This window comes from Notolepis coatsorum (genome assembly GCF_963971535.1).
Source record: "Notolepis coatsorum genome assembly, chromosome: 16".
Classification (NCBI taxonomy): Eukaryota; Metazoa; Chordata; class Actinopteri; order Aulopiformes; family Paralepididae; genus Notolepis; species Notolepis coatsorum.
Window position 1 is genome coordinate 42,253,561 of NC_140180.1, and position 26,511 is coordinate 42,280,071.

The 26,511-nt window shown below is 42.6% G+C and overlaps 2 protein-coding genes across 3 annotated transcripts in view; both read left to right on the plus strand.

The window, feature by feature from the left end:
• maml1 (mastermind-like transcriptional coactivator 1) overlaps nucleotides 1-17,529 on the plus strand; it is a 38,671-nt gene extending 21,142 nt beyond the window's left edge. Inside the window, exons 3-6 of one of the 2 annotated variants that reach the window (XM_084332378.1) lie at nucleotides 578-814; nucleotides 6,268-6,306; nucleotides 9,290-9,422; nucleotides 13,783-17,529. In XM_084332378.1, the coding sequence (XP_084188504.1) occupies nucleotides 578-814; nucleotides 6,268-6,306; nucleotides 9,290-9,422; nucleotides 13,783-14,930 (1,557 nt within the window). In that variant the 3' untranslated portion in view covers nucleotides 14,931-17,529. The remainder of the gene's footprint in view (nucleotides 1-577; nucleotides 815-6,267; nucleotides 6,307-9,289; nucleotides 9,423-13,782) is intronic. The other variant, XM_084332379.1, reaches the window with a different exon arrangement.
• Nucleotides 17,530-18,101: 572 nt separating this feature from the next.
• Nucleotides 18,102-24,747, plus strand: ltc4s (leukotriene C4 synthase; the record flags this gene model as incomplete). The annotated part of the gene is made up of 5 exons (XM_084332018.1): nucleotides 18,102-18,165; nucleotides 18,466-18,565; nucleotides 21,676-21,746; nucleotides 23,344-23,425; nucleotides 24,606-24,747. The coding sequence occupies 5 exons, from the start codon at nucleotides 18,102-18,104 to the stop codon at nucleotides 24,745-24,747; spliced, it is 459 nt and encodes a 152-aa protein (XP_084188144.1).
• Nucleotides 24,748-26,511: the final 1,764 nt, after the last annotated feature.

A 26,511-nucleotide genomic window follows, 5' to 3' on the forward strand; every position in this document is an offset into this window, starting at 1 on the left:
GGCCAACTTTCCAGACCTCTCTATGGAGAGGTGGTTTAACTGGCCCAGCTGGCACCCGGCACCCCATACCAATACTGAATGGGCCATGTGTTGGAGAAAAACGCTGTGTCGCATGCGGCATCGCAGCTCAATAGTTGCATTAAACAGTTTTGGCCATTCAGTTGAAAACATTTTAGAGGCCTTTTTTTTTTTTAAAACAAATATTTTTTATTTTACAAAGTCTGTGAGCTGTTGTTCCCCGCCCCCATTCCAACCACTTTGTTCTCATGATACCTATGACTTGATTGATTTCCATCTCTTTGGTCTAGTTGGCCTAATTGAAAGTGTAGGTCATCTTTATCACATCTTTTATAGAGCCACTTAAACACAAGTTTCATTAAACGTTAGTGATTTCCCATTGCTTTGAGGACCAGTTGTCAACAAGTTATTTCTGAACTAATAATCACCCCACCTTTTTCTGCTAGGCCTGAAGCCTTTCCACATTCACAACCCAATTCATAATACCACCCCCCCTGGTGGAGAAATGTGCACACTACAGCAATATTCTTAATGTTTTCCCCTTTTCTGCTTCCATCAGGAGCAGAACGCTTACCCTGCCGTGCCGCACGGTCCAGGGGCGGGCAACGCCATGGCAACCCAAGCGGGGAGCAACGCCATGGCACCGAACCACGGGAACTCTGCGTACTTGAGTAGCCAGGCGGCCGTGGCAGCAGCGCTGAAACAGCAGCAGCAGCATCAACAACAGCAGCAGCAGATGATGGAGCAGCAGAAGCAGTACCTGTTGGGCCAGAGGCAGCAGATGATGGTTGAACAGGTACACTTTCAGACTGTGTGGGGGGGGAACATAGCTGTTTTGCTTATGTCAGCCCTGTGTTTCACATTGAGGGGCACTTTGTGAGAGGTCTGAACCGACCACGTTCATTTACATTATTTTATTATGTGCTGGATGATTTGGATGAGGTAAATAACAGGTGATTGTCATATGACTGCCAGTGAGCCATTTATGGCAGTATATTCATTAATTTATTTACAACTTTATCATTGAAGGTGGCCCTTATTTACAATGATGCCAAGCTTACCAAAAGAAATGACCAGAAAGAGAAAAAACTGTAAAACATTGGTTAAAACATAATCAATTATAAAATAATCACCTAAAAGCAGGAGAAGTCACCTCAAATACAAGATAAAAATAAGATATAAATAAGAAAATCTGAACTGTGCATAAGTTGGAAGAGTATTGATCTTTAAAGTGCGTTGAAGGATGTTCCGTGAGTCAGGAGCATCAACAGAAAAGACAGACCTCCCAAGCTCGGAACAATCTTGAGGAACCATAACCTCTTAAGCCCAAGCCATATCTTCCAAGAATTTGCCTAAAAGTACATACCTAAGTAAATGGAAGATTGCTCCACTTCTACAAGGTCCATTTGCATGCTCCTGGTATCTAGGGACATCTATGGACCCCAGGGAATGTATTTGTAATCTCTTACTATGCTTGAGTAAATTGTAATGAACCAAAGGAGAATATAAATTATTATTAATTATTTTCTTTGCACATGCAAACAACATGCAACACCATGCTAACATTGACGAGATGTGAAAAAAACTGAGCTCATTCTTGAGATCGAGTGTACAAAAAAGTTAAGCAAATGAATAAAGGGCAGATGATTTACAGTTTTTTTGTAGATGCAGTACTGCATTTTGCCATCCTGACGCATGCAATTTTAAATATGAATATAGAATATCAGGCCTATAAATTACCTTATTATGGCCAAGTCATACATAGAATTGATCAGGCCAAATCTCCTCTTTCCAATGGCAGAGATAAATCTGTATTTAGTACCACCAGGCGCCTGTTACAGGGCAGCCATTTTCCATCAGATTGAGACACGTTTTTAACTTTTTTTCCTAGACGTTCACAGAAAGGTACATTTTTTTTTATGGCAATAAAGTTCAGGTTTGTTTGACCCGTGAGATATAATCACAAAAATAACGTCAGAATTTTTTGGAAATAATATTTTCAACAGCTTTGACTGTTGGCTGGTGTGAGCTGGGTAGTGTAATTTCTATGAAAATTCGATGTCCATTGAAAGCCCTGGGTCTCCTCTCTCTTAGCACTACAAACATGAATGCGTTATTTCCTCGCGTCTAATTAACCCGGTTTCCGTCGGGATGCGCCGAGATATTTATGAACTCATATTTCACTAATAACACTTAAAATCATTGGTAAACAAACATAGTGCTGAAAATATACACTTTGACTGCTGTTTTGATAGGGTTAGGCAGGGCTGTACAGTGCGAGATATATGTCGCATGTGCTACAGCAACATCGGTCTGTGCGATGAATGGATTTACTTTAGTAGCACTGGTGCGATAGGCATTCGGTTCATATCGATACTCTTATTTTGAAAATCCTGTGGCAACTCTCATTTCCGCCTAAGCGCAGCTCCAGCCATAATAACTATGGCTCCGGCAGCTAGCAACGTTCGGTTCATATCGATACTCTTATTTTGAAAATCCCGTGGTGTCGTATCCACTCGGCTCCACAGCACACAACAGTACTCGTCTCAGTAGTAGCAGTAGCGTCTGGAACACGCACATTGCAACATAGCAAGGCTAGTGTGCCTATTTCGCCACCCAAAACAAATCCCTGCTGTTTTATTCCGCAACGGGTCAAATGCATCTAACATGCTTTGCAATCCTCGCCATTCCTTTATGACCACGTCGTGTTAAAGACCGGAATTAACGTTACGTTAGCGTAAAGCTAACAACGAGCTAACCCTGTTCAGAGCCATAGAGAGAACAGCAGAGTGGGGACTGGGAAGGAGGGGCAGGCATTCTCCCTTCTTTTTGTGTGTGTGCGTTTGAAAAGATCAGATGAAGTCAGACGAGTATATTATATTGATAGTAAATGTACTGAGAGGGTGGACAGATAATGTTGATATTTAAACATAAAAAATACAATACATAATAAATGTATTCATGATCATGCAACATAAAACAATTGCAGGAACGGTTTGGGAGAGGAAGGGGTTTTAGGTTGCGTGTTGTGAGTTCCAAAAGAATTTACTTTAAGTTTAAAGCTCAATATATCAAAACGTGGCACTTTATAGTGAACAGGAGGTCTATTTGTATTAAAAACAATAAATAGTTTTTCATTTAAATGTCTGGAAGAGCTAAATAAATCTTTTTCAAATTATATTTTCGTTACCTTTTTTGAGTTTATCTAAATGTTACTGATTGTGTTAAATGGTCTTATGATATCGTCTCATATCGATTGCAGGCACCTGCATTGTATCGTATCGTGGCAGATATCGGCAAATATCGTATCGTTGTCCAAAGAATCTATATCGTATCGTGATGAAACTGGTGATTCCCACCCCTAGTAGAGTCCATACACGTAACGTGTCTGGCTGTGTGACATCAACTTGTCAGCATGAAAATGACAGCCAAACATGGCACTGCAACTAAATAACACAAATACAATAGGCACTAGTGTTGTCACGATACTGGAATTTCTAACTTCGATACGATACCTTGAAAAGTATCGATATTCAATACCATTTTCGATACCACGGGGAAAAGCTTTTAACCCATTCTCCGCCAATCACGTGTTAAGGCGGGTTTCTCCGCCATGCGTTGTCTGCCAATCACACCGTAAGGCGTGTTTGAGATCAATATTTCATATTTTTGTCATGGTATTCATATTTCACCCACGGAGTCTTGACTGATGCTGTCTGAGCCATCACAACTCTGCAACGCTTCAATACCACCATCTGGTGGCCGATCGGCGAGTTGCCAAAACGGAAGTGCCCGTTGGAGCTCGGTCCGTCCCCTAATTTAGTCCGGCCACTCGTTTATCGTCCCGGGGCTCAATACAGACACCGTGGATATAGATCGTTGCTAGTGATGCACCCAGGGAACAAACTTAACTTTTTGACTCACCAGCCATTTGGCTGGTAGATTTTTAAAAGTACCAGCCGGGCAGATTTTTTACTAGCCAAAAATTATAAATAGCTTTTTAGTATATCGCCATGTGTTATTATTACATATAATACTCTCATATGCTATTTTCAATTAATATCATAAACAACATAAGGAATATTAGCATAATTTTGAGTGAACTGAAGGAATGAGTCAGTGTTAATAGTTTTAAATGCAAATAATTTATTGAAACATAGAAGTGGGGTCGGGACACACATTTTATTTCTATTTTTTAACTGTTTTAACCATGTAGTGTAGCACTTTGGGATCCCAGTGAACAAAAAGTGCATTACAAATCCAATCTATTATTATTATTATTATTATGTGTGGCTGCCACCCTGGCGGACATCTGTGCAGCGCATAGATGTCCGAGGGCTTGCAGCAAGCCAGAGTTTAACACAGTTTCAATCAATCAATCAATAACAACATTAACCAGACTCTCGTTGCGTCTATTCTGCCAACGCTAACGTTACCTCTCATTGTGTATTCTACCAAGCAAACCCGGGTTTAACGTTACCTCTCTATATCGGCTGACTGTAGTATTAGGCTAATAACAACAACAAACTTAACACATCAGCGATCTTGTTGTGACACTAAACTCTCCGCTCGTGGTAAATTGGGTTGATGTCGGTTGTTTCATCAATAAATAAGGCAGAATACACAGTGAATCCATTCTTTTTTGTTTATTGCACTTGGTTCTGTCGCAAACAAATCCTGAATGAAATGCATCCTTAGCGAGGCAGTAAAGATGGCGGCGCGGCGTTCTGTTCAGAGGCTACAAAGTGTGACGCGTCGAGTAGGGGGTATCTGCAGAGCCGCAGAGCCAGGCTGGACCAATAGGGTCGCTTGGAACCGAGTAGGGTATATCTGCAGAGCCGCAAGCCAACTTTATTATTATGATAAAAAACAGCGGTGACGCGGTATTCAGCCTAACTCTGCGGTGAGCGTGATGCAACAGCGATCGCGGCAGCTCTAGCCGACGCATGCAGTGGATTTTGTTGGCCGCCAGATGGCGCCCAGGCCTTAATTTATGACGGCCAAACATTAAATCTACAAGCCTGTGGCGGTCGGCGTGTGACTAATTTGTACCCTGGATGCACCGATGTGAAAATTGTGGCCGATACCGATAACCGATATTAATATTGCTGTTCTGGCCGATACCGATATTTACAGATGTCGATATCTCTGTATAGAAAACACGTTTTTATGATAATCAAATAAAGAGCTATTTTCCAAAACGCATAATTTTTTACTTTTGTAACTTATTTTCAGAAATGACTGATATTTTGAAACTATTTAAGGCCAAAACATGTAAAAAGAAGAAAAAAAAGATAATTTTTTTTTTTTTTTTTTTTTTTTTTTTAATATCGGCCCTATCTTGATATCGGACCGATACCGATGTGTAAAAAAACGGCCATATCGGCCGATATTATATCGGCGGCTGATATATCGTGCATCACTAATCGTTGCCATAACTCAATAATCAACATGATTTGGACGTGTATTAGTAATATACACCGGAAATGGATCGCATCGATCAACATCACATAATTGGGATCTGTTTGCTCCACTCTCATCGCCCAACGCTACGAGGAGACTGATGTGAGTTTCAGCGTTTTTCTTTATCATTTTCGATACAAACTGCTCTGATCAATATATCACCCATACTACATAAATCATTTAACGTCGGTCATTGAATTATACCTAACTTTCACCAATCTTCAGTTAAAAAAAATATATATAATAATAATAATAATAATATATATATAAAAGGTTACTCTTGATCAAACAAAGATGAATGTCCCTATTGGGATTAATAGTGCAATGACTTGCTTTTTCACCAAACTTCACTTAGAGGAAAACTCCAACATTTTGGGAAATTAGCTTATTTAACATCTTCCCTGGAGTTAGAGAAGAAGATGCATACCTTTTTTGTCTCTGTGCATGCATTAGGCTTAGGGAACGCCCGCACCGTTAGCGTAGCTTAGCTTCATCACTGGAAGTGGGTCAGACTTTTACCCTGAAGTTCCCTACAGTCCCCTACAGGCACGAAATACACTCTACATACAACTCCAAAACGTTCCTGTAACCATGTTGTGACCTGTGTATTTACCACGTGGAGAAATAAAAAATAAATTGAATTCGACATTTACGTTTTCTAAGCAAATATACTCTGAACTATTTCTTGCCGAACCACTCCTGTCGGGGCGCAGTGATTTCACGCAACGCAGTGCTACTTTCTAACGCTAACGCCAGTGTTTGTTTACATTTTCATTTCATTCAAAGGATCCGAACCGATTGAAGTTTATGGATACCATGACTGTGGTAAGTTTTAAGGGGCTAGCATTACACAATAAATTAGTTATACCACGAGTGGATTCACTCGCCCAAACCCTGTAGCCGTGCATCGCAGTTATGAAAGGGGCTAACTAGGTCGATAGTCCAGCAACGTTATGTCCTATTCATCAATCTCACAATATTCGCTAACGTTAGACAGATGGAATACAGCCTTCCATCTAAAAACATAAATTAAAACTTACCACAGTCATGGTATCCATAAACTTCAATCGGTTCGGATCCTTTGAATGAAATTGTAATCATCTGCTTTTGTAGGTGCATTGTCTGATATAATTATAAATTAAATATAATATAATTGTTTGCTTGATAGACGAAGGTTGCAACATAATTATGTAATGTCATGTCGTTGGCTGTGAGAGCAGCCCCACTGCACCCAGGCAGCGCAGCCGAGTGAAACCTTGTTGGCTGCGTCACAGTCACGAAAGGGGCTACTTAATTAATTAATCCAATCCACTTTATTTATAGAGCACATTTAAAAACAACAAAGTTTACCAAAGTGCTGTACAAGTCCCACAACATAAGATAAAAAAAATATATATATATATATATATATATTATAATTAATACATTTTTTAAAAAATTTTAAAGCTTCGAATTAAAATCGAAGCTCGGCTCCGAAGCTTCGATTGCCAAAAAAAGCTTCGAAGGTCAGCCCTAATTGAAACTGTTTTAAATATGTATAGAAAAATCGATATTTTTGACAACACTAGGAAAAAAATTTGTGACTGTTACAAATATAACACGTTTTATACAAAACTATCAACCTCTGTAGCACCAGTGCTATGTGCAAAAAAAGTTAACGTACAGCCTTGGGTTAGGGTCTTTACTCGTGGCTACATTCTTGGCTCCAGTACCGGGCCCGTCAGGCTTAAGGGGTTAAGCACAAGCCAGTAATTTGAGTGAGTCAGATGGGGTCCAAAGTTCAATTACAGCAACACTGTGATCTAAGGTGGTAGCTACCAATAGGGGCTTTGTATATAAACAAATACCAATGATTACTGCGCCTCTCTGCAAGAGAGTAACTGCAGTAAGTAAACTGCTTCAACAATCCTTTTCCTACTAATCAAAGGAAAGCTAGTTATGTTTCTGTACAAGAAGACCGTTTTCTGTTGCAGCTTGCTGGCAAGGTTGTCTATAATGGTATTTAATGTGAATTTCTCATCAAGCCAGATGCCAAGATATTCATACTCTGACTCTCAATGCTAGAACCACTCACAATGGATATATGCAAATCACTACACTCAATATTTATTATTCTAGTAAACGGCATGAACTTTGTTTTACTTACATTAAGCCCCAATTTAAGATTAACAAGCGCTTCCTTTCATTAAAGGACTATTCTCAATGGCCAGTTGTACAGAATCAGAAATACAGTACACAATAGTGTCTGCATATGGGACTGGAAACATGTTGTCTGTGCTGAGAATAGAACACATGTAGGTTATGTAGCAAATCACAAGCATACTGCATTCCATAAAGTCATTCCACTTTTTTGAGTTTGGATTTGCATAGTTTCGCTATGATTCTTCGTGCCTGTCTGGACTTGTATGTGCCTTGAGTCAGCAGTCTTTACAATCATTCATATTCTGTCTGATCCTGGAATCACCTTTAGTCGTCGCACACACTAGAGGGAGCCATTTTACTGTAGAAGTATCTTCAAAGTTATTTTGTTGGATCATAATTATGAGCTGTTGTCTTGCACTGGTGTTTCTGGTTTCTTTTGTGTGTATGTGTGTCTGTCTGTTTGCATGTTGTTAGTGTGCCTACTTATTAGGGATGCACCGATATGAAAATTTGCCACCGATACCGATTGTTCAACTAACACAATCGGCCGATACCGATATTTGTGGCAATTTTTTTTTAAATATATTTTTTTATGAAACTACTGTATATTTGTGTTACAAATTGTGCTCACCGATATGAACATAGGCCTCTTTACTTACTTAAAAAAGGAAACATCAAGAAATAGCACTATCTCTCTCCCAGTATGGTCTGCCGGGCTGCAGCTAGATACTAGTTCTACCAGTATGGTCTACCGGGCTGCAGCTGGATACTATTGTCTCAACCAGAGCTCTCAACCAATGAAATTTTGATTGACAGTCGATTCTGCCAATTACGTCACACACCGCTTGCACCCGCCTCTGCTGTTACCACCAATCGGCAAGCGCGTATAAATTTTTTACTTCCGCCTTTGTCCGCCATTGATTGTGACAAGAGGTTTTTTACAACAACAAACGGTGGCGCGGCCGACGTTTAGCTTTTAGCTCCGCAGGTTGACTAAATGAGGCATAATGATTTTACTGCAACGAATGTTATAATAAAACAAAGCCTTTCTATACATGTGTCTGATTGAAAACTTTATTAACAGATTGCAGAATGGGTAAAACTCGGGGCTCTATGAGCAACGGAAGGAACTGAGCTAGTATGAATGAGTATGCTTGCTACGTTCGGGTAAATAATACGCTGATGTTATTGAACGTGTAACACTAACTATATAACGTTAATGCCCCAAACGAATGCATTTCTTAATCATAAGTAGTAACTTTGATGCAGTAGCTTGTGTGTGTGTGTGGGCCGGGGCGGCGTTGTGCAGGTCGCGACGCGACTGAACTTTTTTTTGCCTTTTGACGCGACACAAATTGATGGATTTTATCAGCTACTGCCATTGGCACATTCTAGCTTATGGGCCGATTGCAGTCAACAAGGCACTTATCGGCCGATACCGATACCCGACCGATACATCGGTGCACCCCTACTACTTATTATATCCCTCAACGACTGTGTCGATGTGCACATTCATGACCCTCGGAGGAAGAACCGTTTTGGTTTTGGTGAACCATGACGTGTGTGCATGTCTGTGGGTCCTCTGTGTCTGAACATGGGTGCTAGTATATCATGAGTTTCTCTTGAGGATAATACGGTTCTCCTTGATGTCCGCGTGTCCCCCCAGGAGAAACAGCGTCAGCAGCAGGAGCAGCAGCTGCAGAGGCATCTGACGCGGCCCCCTCCCCAGTACCAGGACCAGCAGGGGCAGACCACCAACCAAAACCCCTTCCAGCAGCCGCAGGTCAACCAGTTCAGCGGTAAGATGTCACCAGACATGAGCCAAATGATTGAGCCTAGGGTATTACTTTAGGAAAGAGGACATTCACAAACAGACAGATACTTTCTAGCCATCGGTACAACAAAAAGGCTAGCAGACTGTCTGGCCATCGGTACAACAAAAAGGCTAGCAGACTGTCTGGCCATCGGTACAACAAAAAGGCTAGCAGACTGTCTGGCCATCGGTACAACAAAAAGGCTAGCAGACTGTCTGGCCATCGGTACAACAAAAAGGCTAGCAGACTGTCTGGCCATCGGTACAACAAAAAGGCTAGCAGACTGTCTGGCCATCGGTACAACAAAAAGGCTAGCAGACTGTCTGGCCATCGGTACAACAAAAAGGCTAGCAGACTGTCTGGCCATCGGTACAACAAAAAGGCTAGCAGACTGTCTGGCCATCGGTACAACAAAAACAAAGCCAACTTGTCAACTGCACCTCCAGTACTGGGCTCCATCTCTCTCAAATTTCCTCCCATTCCCTTTTCTAAAATGATAAATAAGTAACACAGCAGTGTCATCGAACATTGTTTCATCCTTTTCTTGTTCATACAATAGTGTTTCACAGTGGGGCGGGGGGGGGAAACCACATCACTTCCTTTCTTGTCAACGGGGCGACTTTTCCTCACAGCTGATCTGAGAGAAAAACTAACCATCGTCTTTCGACCAGCTTACCTATTTTTTCTAGATTGTAAATTAAGTAGGCTATATCAGATTGGTAGAACAGAATAGAATAGAATAGAATAGAAATACTTTAATCATCCTGAGGGAAATTTGGCACTACAAATCGCTCACAGTAAACATTTAGGTAGACAAAACAAAATCACGAATAAGAATAACAAAACATTGCCAAAGAATAAAATAAGTCTAAGAATAAAATTATAATAATAAAATACAGTCCGGGATTCACATTTCCTATGTTATGTATGTACATTCTAATATAAAATATACAGTAAAAAATATAGACATCTACATTAACACATTCCTTGCCAGCCATTGTACCCATCATTGTACCCAGTCTGTCAGTGCTATAAGTCTATGGAGTGGCTCACCTTCTTTGCAGGGCTATAACTTTTTAAATTGTATTGCTATATTGACATTACTATGGCCCATTCAACATCGATTATCTATCGTTCAGGATGTGGGAACGTTATATTTTTTCATTCATACAAAAATACCTTTTAGAATATAAGTGTTTTTATCGTTTTCTGCAGTAATTCCTAGAACGTGAGTTATAAGCCTAAACGCATATATAGATTGCCGTTTCCCCCCCATACACGCTATATAAAAAAATTCAACTGTATATGATCGGTATACGTTATGCTTCATCATGCGTGAAGGAAAGGGGGGGGGGGGTCGTTTATAATTCCCCGATTATCAGTAAATGCTTTATGTAGGTTGGGTGATATATTGATCAGATCAGTTTGCTCACAAGGAAACTCACAATTGGGTTGAAAATAACGCTATATTCCTCTTACCGTGGGTCAAAGAGACTGGCGGTGAAAGATCGGAAGTATATGACGCCGATTGCCTAGGTCCATTTCCGGTTTGTATGTCGCAATAAACGCTGAAATCATATCGATTATTAAGTTTAGAAAGCGATCCATTATGTACATTGTGTCTGTCGGGAGTCCTGCAACGATATGTGACGGTCGGATGAGTTTAATCGACGCACATCAGCCATATCCTGTAGGCGAGTGTAACTCGCCCGACCATCCACCAGGCGGCGGTATTGAGCAGTCGTTGCCGTCACCTATAGGGTCCAGCTGCAGCGTCGCGTGTGTATATATGAATGCCATGGCGAAAACATTTAATATTGATCTCAAAATCGCTGGACAGCGTTATTGGCAGAATGCTCATGGCGGCCAATATCGCTGTAAAGAGTTTTTGGCGCAGAAAGTGTTAAGTGTACAGTAAGTGTAATATTGACAATGTTTTAAAAGTAAAAGTCCAGGAAGATGGTAACTGTCACTCTGTGCTCAGTGAGGCACAGTGATGCATTGTAAAGTCTGATGGCTGTCGGAATGAAGGACTTTCTTAGATTCCTGTAAGAAAGAAATGGCAAGACTATTAAAGGTGAACACGTGGGAGCAGCATCAGACCATCAGTGGGCTCAGGCTCAGCCCACCCATTACTGCTCTCTGACGGCACTGGTGAAAGTTGGCCAACAATCCGACACCGCCTCTGGGAGGAGGGGGAATCGAACCGGGAACCTCCGGATTACCAAACGACTGCTCTGCCTCCTGAGCCCCCACTTATACACTTACCTCCTCAACTACAGCTATGGAATTCTGGATGTTAATGATAACAAACATCATTTCAGACGGGGGTCCCTGAGACTAAATCTTATCCAATGGTGGTCCCTGCCTGGCCTAATATGTATGCCTTATCAATGTGGGGGTCCTGGACGCGTGAATACTTTCGGCAACCAACATGTCCTTCCGCATTGCTCTGATTGGCCAGCGTTGGCCAGCGCTCTCCTTTGTGAATACCAGTGCTCTGCGCTCGTTCCCTACGCCGCGCATGCCCATGAGGCTCCCCCAGGTTAATACGCGACGCGATAATCCCCCTGGTTAATTACCTTTTAAATATCTGTTATGTGGTTAGGGTATGTATGTTTTTTAAATAAATGCCCAGTCTTGTAAATAATAATAACAATAATTGCGTTGTGAAACCTGTGGTGCTCGAGTGCAACATCCCTATATACTCATGTACCATGTTCTACAGTAAGTGGGGAGTGTAAACATTTATAGTTAAAGACAGTAGAGCTTGAGTACTTTCGATAGGGCTTTGATTCAAACCGGTGCATGAGATGAGGTTCTATATGTAGAACATGGTACAGTAAGTGGGGAGTGTAAACATTTATAGTTAAAGACAGTAGAGCTTGAGTACTTTCGATAGGGCTTTGATTCAAACCGGTGCATAAGATGAGGTTCTATATGTAGAACATGGTACAGTAAGTGGGGAGTGTAAACAGTGATTCAAACCCCCTCAATGTAGAGTGATTCAAACCCCCTCAATGTACAGTTTCTGACAGCTGGGCTGTGTTGTCACGCAAAATAACGTTATGAATAAAACGCGAAATAACATTATATACCGTTATGTTATATAACGTTACAATGTACAGTTTCTGACAGCTGGGCTGTGTTGTCACGCGAAATAACGTTATGAGTGAATCTGGTAGAGTGAATCTGGTAGTTTTGATAAGTATTCTACGGATTCGAACATAACATTACATTTCCGCGATTAGCCTCGCTTGGCGTGTGAGTGCCGTCAAAAAGAAAATGCGCATGTGCGCCTTACCGGCGTAGGGGGAAAACGAGAGCGCAGAGGGCTCGCCGATCGCTGGCCAATCAGAGCAACGCGGAAGGACATGTTGGTTGCTGAAAGTATTCACACGTCCTGGACGCGTCTATTCTTATCCTAACGCATGTATGCTTCCGCGTTCGCGTTTTGCGCTCTGATTGGCCACTGACGCTTCTGGTCGCGCCAATCGTGTGACTGCAAGTTCTTTCGCCGGTTAAGCTTAGGCACTCTTTCGAAGTTGGTTAAGGTTAGAGTTTGTCTTAGAGCAGGGCGATAGAACGCCAGCCCTGATTCCAAACTCTAACCATAACCAACTTCGAAAGAGTCGCCTAAGCTTAACCAGTGATAAACTAGGCGTTAGGTAGTTTGCTGCTGGTCGAGGCGGAAATGGGCGCGTATGTCACATGACCAGAAACGTCAGTGGCCAATCGGATCGCACCAGAAACGGCAGTGGCCAATCCGATTCGCAAAACGCGAACGCGGAAGCATACATGCGTTAGGATAAGAATAGATGCATCCTGGACACAAAGAAGTTAGCGAACCACTGGCATATAGTCTATAGCCTACACAGCATGTGCGCTGTTTACTGTAGGTTAAGATGTGCAACTGCTCTCTGTGAATTCTCTCTTTTACACATGTACACGTATATACATCTACACACGCATATTAAAGCTTTGGGTGTGGCCTGCGGCTAGAAGGGCTCTATGTGGACAGTCATGTGGCGTAGGGCCGGTGGGCATGGGGTTGTGATACAGCCATTGCATTGTTTACCTAGAGCACCACCCGCTATGTAAATGCTGCTCACCGCAGGACTCATTTGAATGGCAAACTAGCTGTACAACATGGTTACTGTCAACATGCCAAATTAGCTGTTTATGAGTCCTCTCCTTACCCATAGTAAAGCAGACGGTACAAGTTCTTTCTATTTATTTATGGTCACTTAAATGTTAGGTGTGTCTTTTTCAGTTTAATTGTCAAAGAAAGTCTGATACTGAATGTTATGTCATTTACATATACTCTTTCTCTTTGCTTTTACAGGGTCTTCTCAGCCAATGGGTAATGTTGGTCCCATGGGAGGTCCCACTCCCGGAGCCCAGCGCATGTTCCCTCAGAACCAAGGCATGTTGGGTCTGAACATGGGCCAGGGCGGTGGCCCAGCGGGTGGTGTAGTCCCACCTGCGGCTGGCAGCCAGGCAGACATGAGCCTGTCCTCCTGTGGAGGTGGAGCTGGTGGTGCTGGTATGGACGTCCAGCAGGTCCTGTACAGCAACATGAACATGCACCCTTCTCACCCTAGTCACCCTCCTCACCCCTCCCAGCAGGCCAGCATGCAGAGGCAGCCTGTGGGCATGAACGCAAATTACAGACAAAACCTGTTGGCTCAACAGCAGCACCTCAAGAACCAGCCCAACGCTGCCTTGTTGAAGCAGCAGCAGCTAGCAGCCGCCGCCAGGCTACCAGGCTCATTGCCAAACTCTATAGGTGCTAATATGCCCAACACTATGCCCAGTGCCATGCAGAGTGCCCAAAGTCAAGCCTGGCAGCAGCAGCAACAACAGCATCAAGGCCTGCAGCAAGCCATGGGCGGCCAGCCACCCTCTAGTAATGGAGGCATGACACCCAACGCCTTCGCCAACCCCAATGCCTTCCACATGCAGCAGCAGCAGACGCGCATGCCCAAGATGCCCACAAGCAGCGGGCCCTTCGGGGCCAACCCTAACGGCCGTCCTATGGGCGGCATGAACCCCGGACAGCAGATGATGCAAGCCAATATGGCTGCCCAGCAACGGGCGGCACCCAATCCACAATCCCTCAGCCAACCCTTGGGACAACCGATACCCAACCAACAGCCACAGCAGACTCAACAGCAGCAGGCGGCACAGAACCAGGGGGTGCTACCTGACCTCGGGGCATTTGGACAGCCGCAGGGCAACAGTCGTCAGGGGTTACAGTGTAACCAAGGTTACCAGGTCAGTCGGACTGCCAGTCAGCAGCAGCAGCAGCAGCAACAACAGCAGCAGCAGCAACAACAACAACAGTTGTCGTTTAGCTACAATGCAGCATCGGGGACCAGTGGTCTGCCCAGCTTCCCTGGGGAGAGTGACTTGGTAGACTCTCTCCTGAAGGGTCAGAGTACTCAGGAGTGGATGGACGATCTGGACGAACTGCTAGCCAGCCACCACTAACTCACGTGACCATTGTCATCTGGTTGACAATTTCAGCCCCATTGGGTTGGGAACGCATGCATCTCTCTTCTGTTGAAATGTGGGTAAAGGGCAGCTTTCTCCTCAGCTGTTTTCTAAAGCAGTGATGAATATTGAAAGCCTTTTAAAGGAAATCCAGACACTGTTCAGGTCTGTCGATGTGTTCACCAGATGATGGGAGGCCCCGCTCTGAGCATTGAAGATGCCAAGGCCTCTAATCAGTCTGTGATGCTAAAGATGAGATACCCGAAGCCAGTTGCCAATCCGTAATGCACGAATAGTGAAGGTCATGAACAGATGCAATGGTGGGAATGAAATGCAGTCTAGTCACTGTTCCAACATTGTTAAAAGACTTGTCAGTGGTGAGTGTATGTGTATATGAAAATATATATATATATAGCGTGTGTGTATATATAGATATAGATATATATATATACACAGATATATCTGTATAGATACAGATATGTATACAAGGTGGTATTGATGACTGGAGATGAAATGGATGATGCGCAGGACCAAGACCCTGTGTGATAACAAACTCGATGAAGACTACTACTGAACCTGTGGCTCAGTTTTAAACCACTGAATCCATGTGTGAACGCAACACACACACACAGACAGAGACACAAATGCAAACAGAAATGCTCACAATTCCAAAGCAAAAAACCACGACAACAACACATTGTTCCCCACCAACTCATTGTTGGACAGACATGCACCTATAATGTTACTCACATTAATCAAGCCAAACTAACATTGCCTGAAGATGCCAAACGAGCACAGTTGCAGATGTGGGTGCATAGTTAGCTCCACCCCTTCTTCCTCTCTACCCTTGGCCTTTAGCCCCACCCCCTCCTTCCTCTACCCCGTTTTATTTTATGCGGCCTTAAATGCAAATGTGAGCAACATATGACCGCAGTGGCAGCCCCCCCCCCCCCTCTCCACATTCACACACCTTTATTAGTAGAGTAGTGCATTGCCTGTTCGGAGTGCGTGCCCGTTTTCTTGGCTGCCGGTATAGTTGTCGGCGGGTGTGTCTGTTCGGAGCACGTGTCTGTTCGGAACGGGCCAACTGCTTGCCCCCCTTTTCTATATAAGATCCTGTGAAAGCAGTGAGACACTGGGCAACCTTTTGAGCACCTCTAGTGAGCAACAAGGATATGTCTTGGTATTCTTTTTAATCACATCAGAACATTGTATCACCAGGAACCATTTAAATAGAAGTTTGACCCAATGTCTCACTTTGTCACCTGTTGCTGTGAGTATTGCCCTATTGGTGTATCACCAACCCAACACAATGATACAGAGTCATCGTGTAATTTTTCTACATAGACATAGTCTTGGAATCCATATTAGATTGACAATATGATGACCGTATGTAATTTGACACGGTTCTGGACCATGCTTAAGTTTGCCTCTGCTGGTGTTGATTTAGAACAGAAACATTTTTAAACATTGACTTGAAAGTCTAATTTCTGGTGTTTATATGACATGTGTGTGACACTGTTTTTAATTCTAGAGTCTACCTATCCAGCCAGTGGCAACACTTTCCTACTTGGGGTTTTCTCTCCTTCTGTTGTGTGTGTGGACTAGGAACGAGAATCGTCCTCTTTGTCAGCTGTGCAATGGCCCATTGGAGGCGTGTTACAAATGGAAGAAAAGTTTGTTCAAAAGTTAGCTTTAAGTTGTTCAAAGGTTAGCTTTTGGTTAAGTTGTTCAACGAAACAATAATGTATGCATTTGTTCTGCAAATTCATTGTTAATTTCTGATTTATGCATATTAATTGCTATTGCTAAAAGTTACTTTGGGGTTATTTTCACCCCCCCCCCCCCCCCTAACTATTGCTGCCAATTTTCTGCCATACCTTTGAGCATACAGCCAGACTCGAAGACCTGGGGTTTCTTTTCTATTTTTAATCTGCGTTGTGATAGGGATCGGTGTAAATTTATACGTTACAGTAAATATGGGGAAACTGATTCTTTTTCTGGGGGGGGGGGGGCTGAAAATGCACCACAGCTGCGCCAGGATCCTTCTAATTACTTCCCATGCACATCCATGGCAGAGCGAGTGTGCATTTAGTTTCTCTATCTTACACAAGGGTTAGCTGTGATATCTCCAGCGAGGTTAAGGTAATGGTTTGGTTTATAAACAAATGTGCATTAAAAGATGTGAAGAATTTAATCTGATTAGGACATAAACCATCAAGTGTTCACTGTATTGGAGCCGAATTAACTAATTATAGGCCTCCAAAATCTCACACTTACCGGTCTGATGTGGAATGTGCATCTATCCCCGGAAATGTGCAAAATCAGTTTTCCCACATTTACTGTGACGTATATAAATATATTTTTTGTATGTATGCATTTCCTATTGTTCTTGAGAAGATAGATCTTATTTTTATATATTGCAGCGGATTTTTTGTAAGTATTTTATACTTTTGATATGGTTCTCTGTAAAACAAGAGTATTATGTAAATATAGTTCTTTAGAAATTGACTTTGGCTATGCGTCATATATATATATATGTGTGTGTGCGTGTGTGAAATCACAGGTTTTTACCATGGAGTAGTGTTGAACTGTCTGAAAGACCAATGTTTGAATCTACACAGCCCTTAAAATGTCATACAGTTCCTTATGTAGTTATCTTGTCCTTTTACAGATTCATATTTATAATTGAATATGTTTCACTCTGCATCGTAGCTGCCACCTGTTTCTGTTCAGCCGTGGAAGGATGAACCAGGACATTTATATTATATTTGCCTAAATGTTTTAATCTTCCATAAAATCTCATTGATCATGATAAATCCACAAAGAAGAAAGGTATTTGATAACATACTGCAGTGAAGAAACCATTGCTCAAATGCAGATGTCGATCAACAGAGCATCTTGTCTAATATATCTTTAAATGCTAAATTTGAGTGGACTAAGGAATAAACCACCATGGAAATAATGGCTTCGGTCCTACATTAAATTCTATTCTGACTCGTACAACTGCTGGTCACCTTCATGTTGTTAATAGTTTCCTTGTACTCGTATGAGGAAGTGTGATACAGTTGGAGAGCTTGCAGTTGCAAAGCTGCAATTTGTGCTGCATTGAGAGGACAATCTTCTTCAAGCTCTTTCAAACAAGACCACTAGGCTCTTTTCTCCCCAATGGACATTCTGGAACACATTGTGTGCCTGGGAGCAGTGTCTCTGCTGGGTGTGTTAGAGCAAGGTAAGGCGAATCGCTTGTTACTGATCTATTTATGCAATATAAAGTAGAGCGGTGTTCAGAATAGTATGGTGATGCAGGATGTGGATTTTCTTAAAAATTCAGGATTCGTTTTTTGGTCTGAGGTGGTTGTCCTATCCAACCAAATAACAATGAATGTTCTTCTATCATTGGCAAATTTCTCTTCATATCTTGTTTAACTATTTCTTATATATGTATAGCTAGCTTGAAGTTCACTTGACACCAACTATGGTTTATACGCTATTGATGTCAGTTCTCCTGATCCCCTGTGTCTGTGTCTAGCTTACTTTGTTCTCCAGGTCATCTATGCCAGGAGGAAGTACTCTGTCTCCCCTCCCTGTACTTCGGGCCCACCGGAGTTTGAGAGGATCTTCCGAGCCCAGTCAGTATTGTATATGTATTGAATACAGTATTCAACTATGCAGGTCAATTAAGAACTAATTCTTATTTACTATGACTGCCTAGCCCTAGTGAGAGGACAAAGGGGCCTCTCGAAGGGTAACAGGTAAAGGGTACCATAAAAAAAAAAAAAAAATTAATTCAGGGGCAGCCGCGTAGCACAGCGGACTAAGCGTCTGTCTACCACTGCAGAGACAGTGGGATCGAATCCAGCTGCGGTACCTCCGGCTTGGTCGGCCGTCCATACTGACACAATTGGCAGTGTCAGCAGGTGGGAAAGCCTGTGGGGTGGGTCCGGGTCGTTGTAAACAGCGACTCCTACAGTTCGGTCGGGGCGTCTGCACAGCGAGGGAAGGATCTGGGGGAGGTAGTGTGACCCTTCCACACGTTACACTCTCCCAGTGAGAGTCCGCGCTGCCAGGTGAAAAGCGGTGGGCTGGCTACACATGTGTCGGAGGAAGCATGTGATAGTCTCCGCCCTCCCAGATCGACGGTAGGGGGTAGAGTGCGCAACGACCAGGAAGGGGATTGGGAATTGGCATAATGACTAACATTGGGATGGGAGAAAAACGGAAAAAGGAGGGGGGGAAAAGATAAAAAAAAAAAAAAAAAAAAGTTAATTCAGATAACCTGGACATAGAGGATGCATATATCACACTAATCACAGAGTTGAGGGAAATAATTAAAACACCTAACAATCAACTAAATAAAATGACAAGGTATAAGACATGAACAGTCAGCAGCATGGGGGAGGTACAGGCAAATGCATGGAAATGACCTTGCCTACCACTAAACCTGAACGTTTGCTATTGTCAGTTCCTGCCTACTCCCAAGTTTATACAATTTGGAACATACACACCAGAAATATAAGCGTTGAGGTGTGGAGTCCACTCATCATCTTGTCTTGTATTGACAATGGAGACCCTGGCCAGTGGAGACCAGACCGGGGCCCTGTTCAGACCTGGCTTTAACATGCGTCTCGTTTGATAATGTAAAATGATTCCCTAATTCCCTAAAATAAATCCCTTTTTAATATAGAGCGACTACACAACCTTACAAATGCTTCCCAACAGTGAGATTTGAGGGGGCGCATCACACTAAAACTTGACTTGCTGGCATACCTTCAGCTACCAGTCAAAAATTGTCATAAATCAGTAAGCAGCTGCAGGATTTAAGGAAAAACATGCATAAACCGATGGGTTCTCAATCTGACAGCTTTATTTGCCAAAATAATCCCATTTATGTTATTAATCAGCATTAGAAAATATAAGCCCTACCAGAATTCCAGGGTGAAAGAAATGTTTTATCCTATATTGACAAAACTGCCCGCAGAGTGACAATTTGGATAGGAAGGGGCTTTAATTAGGCTAACTGTCTCATAAATGTTGCAATTATGACACGGCAAGCCCACATTATGATTCGTACAAATAACATACACATAATTATATTTTGGATTCAGACATCGTGGATAAAGGTAGCTTGCACAATTTGAGAACCAACTGGAGATGGGAAAATGTAGAAAGTGAGAGCAGATACTTTTGCTTTTCAGCATATAATTATTATACAACTCCAAAAGACATGACGCAGTTGACTAGGTGGTCCTTAAATGTGGCCCACGGTGCATTTGCGCACACTGCTAAGAGAATGTAGCCATATGAGACCCAGACCACCTTCACATGTGGTTTGAGCGATCGGATCTCAGTGTGTTCACACCTGTCATTAGAGCGCGTTACTTGTGGCCGGATCACCCAGATCTGATCTTAATACAGTTGGTTTAGTCTGATTTAGTCCGTGCCTGGTTTAGTCTGTGTACCGCTGTAGAAAAGACTAATGGAAAAAGTCTGAACTGTCCCTTTAATGAGCAATGATGTCCACTCCCTGACGGAGAGCCGATACTGATAAGGCCGTTGGGAGCGGCGTTGGGTAACCAGACTTGGTGTTCACTAGTCGTAACTATACAAGACTGGACTTGAATAGTGAACGTTACAGAATCATGATATTATGTTTCAGATGGACTATGACGAATTAGGGATACATTTTGAATGATTATTATATTGGAATTGGTAAAAGAGAAATTGAAAGGCTATTTCATTTTCCTATGACTATTATTTGCATTTAAGAATGAGATCATTCCGATTATTTACATGAATTTATTTTCGGTTTATTGATTCGTTAAGTATCCAATATTGATAAATATCTGTATTTGCAGCACACACACACTGACCTGATGAATAAAACCCACCTGCGAGTGGTTAACGTGAACTCAATCCAGAACAGTCGTCTGACCGTGACTCTTCTCACCATCACCGTTATTAACCCTGTGTCGACACGTACCCTAGAGTAGCCTATTGCTCCATTATGGCCACAGTTGGTGTGCATTTTTTAAGTTTGCCTCGCAACCACAGTTCTCAAGAAATGTAATGAAGACACAAACCCAACATAGCTAATGGAGATTACACAAATAATTTCAGAATATAAATAGAAGCTACATTTACTTACTAATTTGAGGGGGGGGGGGGGCATTCATTTTCATTCTTCATTGACTTGACATTTGGTGGTTTAGAGCCCATAAAATAGGAGAATCATTACAGTACCTGTACAACTGATTTTGTAGCCACAGGAAAATCTGAGTTGGGACTGGGCGATATGGAAAAAAGCTCATATCACAATATTCAGAGGCCCTGTTTTTGACATTGATGTTCTTCAAAATATCTGTGTAGTTATGATAATTTTCACCTGACCTTCTCAAACATTTCAGAAGAAATCTGAATTACCTTTTGCTTTTTAGCATTGATTTAGCCGGCAGAATTGTGTATTACACTTTGCGATATACAACATTTTTATTGTATACGATATGTATCACAGTTAGACATTCCATATGGGTATATTGCCCAGCCCTACTCTGTGTATACATACTTAAGCAATAATACACAAGCTTTGCTCTCATGCCTGTGGGCTCATCACAGCCGTGGCAATATTCATGACATACCACAGTTTCTTGTGTATTATTGCTTAAGTATATCATGAATATACTCACTGTTTAGAACGCTCTCGACCAATGTATAATGTGTGTTGTTTACTGTGTGTTTTCAGGGCCAACTGTTCAGAGTACTTCCCAATCTTCATCACTGTCCTGTGGATGTCTGGCCTCTTCTTCAGCCAAGGTGGGGCAGACTCACTGGGTCACGCTGACTCTCTTCTGACACCATGTCCTGGTGGGGCAGACTCACTGGGTCACACAGACTCTCTTCTGACACCATGTCCTGGTGGGGCAGACTCACTGGGTCACACAGACTCTCTTCTGACACCATGTCCTGGTGGGGCAGACTCACTGGGTCACACAGACTCTCTTCTGACACCATGTCCTGGTGGGGCAGACTCACTGGGTCACACAGACTCTCTTCTGACACCATGTCCTGGTGGGGCAGACTCACTGGGTCACACAGACTCTCTTCTGACACCATGTCCTGGTGGGGCAGACTCACTGGGTCACGCTGACTCTCTTCTGACACCATGTCCTGGTGGGGCAGACTCACTGGGTCACGCAGACTCACTCTTCTGACACCATGTCCTGGTGGGGCAGACTCACTGGGTCACACAGACTCTCTTCTGACACCATGTCCTGGTGGGGCAGACTCACTGGGTCACACAGACTCTCTTCTGACACCATGTCCTGGTGGGGCAGACTCACTGGGTCACGCAGACTCACTCTTCTGACACCATGTCCTGGTGGGGCAGACTCACTGGGTCACACAGACTCTCTTCTGACACCATGTCCTGGTGGGGCAGACTCACTGGGTCACACAGACTCTCTTCTGACACCATGTCCTGGTGGGGCAGACTCACTGGGTCACGCAGACTCTTCTGACACCATGTCCTGGTGGGGCAGACTCACTGGGTCACACAGACTCTCTTCTGACACCATGTCCTGGTGGGGCAGACTTACTGGGTCACACAGACAATCTTCTGACACCATGTCCTGGTGGGGCAGACTCACTGGGTCACGCTGACTCTCTTCTGACACCATGTCCTGGTGGGGCAGACTCACTGGGTCACGCAGACTCTCTTCTGACACCATGTCCTGGTGGGGCAGACTCACTGGGTCACGCTGACTCTCTTCTGACACCATGTCCTGGTGGGGCAGACTCACTGGGTCACACAGACTCACTCTTCTGACACCTTATCCTTGTTTCTCTGGTGTAGCTTTCAGCAAAGCTTTGTATCACAAGACTGGTTTTCTTCTCACACTTGTGCAGCTCGGCTGGGGTCCATTAAGTGATCTATAATATACTCGTTCTTTTAGTGTCTGGATTGCCTTTTTCATTTCTGAATGAAAACCACTTTAAACACCAAACCATTGACACATGACAGGAGTCTGTTGGAGTAGTGCATACACACACTTTGCACAATTAAAACAAATGGTGTCTATACGACAATCTGTGTAATGTATACACAGCGAGGAGAAGATAAACGCAGGAACTGCTACATCGGGGGCACATGTACAGTTAAGTACTGTAGTCGGAAGTATGTGTAAATCTTGGGGAGAGATTTGATTCACACAATATGCACGTACTGTAGTTTTGACACAAGCGCCTCTCGTTAACACGCAGAGTTGATTGGACCTAATTGAAATGGAACGGTTCCAACCTTCCTGTTGCCTAATTTGAACATCACACAACATGTCACGCTTGAACGCCATCACTGATCACACTCATGCCACTTTGTTGTTGTTTTTTCTCCCCTTCACTCCTCCTCCTCTAGGACTCTCCTCGCTGTGTGGCCTTCTGTACTTGTACGGTCGATACCTCTATTTCCGTGGATACACTGCGTCATCACAGGGCCGGTAAGGGGTCTCTTCTCTTTTGTTCACAACAGATAAATAATTTCCTTGTAAGGAAGGATGTGGTCCAGGTCATGTAAGATTGACAAGCTCTGATAATCACTGCTATCCGGTGCACGTTTCATATTGAGCTCGCTATCCGCTGCACGATTCTTATTGAGCTCGCTATCCGGTGCACGATTCATATTGAGCTCGCTATCCACTGCACGATTCATATTGAGCTCGCTATCCGGTGCACGATTCATATTGAGCTCGCTATCCGGTGCACGATTCATATTGAGCTCGCTATCCAGTATCCAGTGCACGATTCATATTGAGCTCGCTATCCGGTGCACGATTCATATTGAGCTCGCTATCCGGTGCACGATTCATATTGAGCTCGCTATCCAGTATCCAGTGCACGATTCATATTGAGCTCGCTATCCGGTGCACGATTCATATTGAGCTCGCTATCCGGTGCACGATTCATATTGAGCTCGCTATCCGCTGCACGATTCATATTGAGCTCGCTTACGTGAGAGTCGGGCAGTTCCCACCACACACAGAAGTGAGGTCTCTAGACCAATATACTAGGTCTACTAGAATAATATATGAGATTTTTTACTCTCAATACTGATTCTGATATTTGAGAGCTTCATTTTCCACTAACAGTCGTATTCAGATTCAGATTATTTTATTGTCACAGTTTTTTAAATGTACATACACAAACTTGAGATGTTTGTTTTTCCCGGCTCATAGGGGAAAAAAAACATAGTACACAACGTATATTCTATCTATACAAACTATAACAATAAGCTATAACTATAAATGTAAACTAGAACTATAAACTAAATAAGCTATGAATAACTATAAACTAAACATACACACAACTTATCTATACAAACTATACTATATTAACTGTATAAATAAACTATACTAAAACTAAACTATAGACTAAACATTATTCACAATGTATATTCGATCTATACAAACTATACAATACAAGGTATAATTATGTTAGCATCAGTGTGTGCATGTATACGTGTGCCTGTGTGGTGTGTAAGTCACTACGGTGCTTTTGTGTGTATGCTTGTGTGATAATTCAGAGTCTGTTTGTCATGATGAGATGCTTTTCCCCGTTATCTCTTTATTCTGATTCTCTCTCACCCGCCTCTTTCTTCTTCGCTCTCCCGTTCCCCTCCAGGCTCGCTCCTCTGTACTTCAGTGCGAGGGCCTTGTGGGCGCTGATCGGCTTCTCCTCGCTGGGCATCATGTGCTCCTTGTGTCGCGTCTTCCTGGGCCTGGACCTCCGGCTGGTCGCCTCCGTCCTGGGCCTGTCCGAGTGAAGAGGAGGAGTTTTAAAACAGAGGGTGATGGTGGTACATTTAGAACCGCTCAGACTCTGTTCAAGGAGTCTTCGCAAATAATTATTTCCCCTCATAATCATAATTGGAAACACCTTACAGTAGTGTGTAAAGCCTGAGGTTGTAACATGGTATAGTGTATAAAGCCTGAGGTTGTAACATGGTATAGTATATAAAGCCTGAGGTTGTAACATGGTATAGTATATAAAGCCTGAGGTTGTAACATGGTATAGTGTGTAAAGCCTGAGGTTGTAACATGGTATAGTGTATAAAGCCTGAGGTTGTAACATGGTATAGTGTGTAAAGCCTGAGGTTGAAACTTAGTATAGTGTGTAAAGCCTGAGGTTGTAACATGGTATAGTATATAAAACCTGAGGTTGTAACATGGTATAGTGTGTGAAGCCTGAGGTTGTAACAGGGTATAGTATAAATAAAGCCTGAAGTTGTTACATGGTATAGTATATAAAGCCTGATGTTGTAACATGGTATAGTATATAAAGCCTGAGGTTGTAACATGGTATAGTGTGTAAAGCCTGCGGTTGTAACATGGTATAGTATATAAAGCCTGAGGTTGTAACATGGTATAGTGTGTAAAGCCTGAGGTTGTTACATGGTATAGTATATAAAGCCTGAGGTTGTTACATGGTATAGTATATAAAGCCTGAGGTTGTTACATGGTATAGTATATAAAGCCTGAGGTTGTTACATGGTATAGTATAAAATAGCCTGAGGTTGTAACATGGTACAGTATAAAATAGCCTGAGGTTGTTACATGGTATAGTATATAAAGCCTGAGGTTGTAACATGGTATAGTGTGTAAAGCCTGAGGTTGAAACTTAGTATAGTGTGTAAAGCCTGAGGTTGTAACATGGTATAGTGTATAAAGCCTGAGGTTGAAACTTAGTATAGTATATAAAGCCTGAGGTTGTAACATGGTATAGTGTATAAAGCCTGAGGTTGTTACATGGTTTAGTGTATAAAGCCTAATGTTGTAACAGGGTATAGTATAAATAAAGCCTGAGGTTGTTACATGGTTTAGTGTATAAAGCCTAATGTTGTAACAGGGTATAGTATAAATAAAGCCTGAGGTTGTTACATGGTTTAGTGTGTAAAGCCTAATGTTGTAACAGGGTATAGTATAAATAAAGCCTGAAGTTGTTACATGGTATAGTGTATCAAACCTGAGGTTGTAACATGGTATAGTGTGTAAAGCCTGAGGTAACATGGTATAGTATAGAAAGCCTGATGTTGTAACATGGTATAGTGTGTAAAGCCTGAGGTTGTTACATGGTATAGTGTGTAAAGCCTGAGGTTGTTACATGGTATAGTGTGTAAAGCCTGAGGTTGTTACATGGTATAGTGTGTAAAGCCTGAGGTTGTTACATGGTATAGTGTGTAAAGCCTGAGGTTGTTACATGGTATAGTGTGTAAAGCCTGAGGTTGTTACATGGTATAGTGTGTAAAGCCTGAGGTTGTAACTTAGTATAGTGTGTAAAGCCTGAGCTTGTAACATGGTATAGTGTGTAAAGCCTTTTATATGTTCAGGCCTTACATTAGAATCATCTGATCTATGCGGATGATTTAGTCATACTGTCCCCCTATAGTGCTGGTTTACAGCAATTGCTTAAAGTCTGCTCTGTGTATGGTATACATTACAACATGATATCAAATTCAACCCTAACAAGAGTGTTGTTATGATAGTGAAAACTAAGGAGGCCCAGAAGCAAAAGTTTCCCTCCTTCTTGC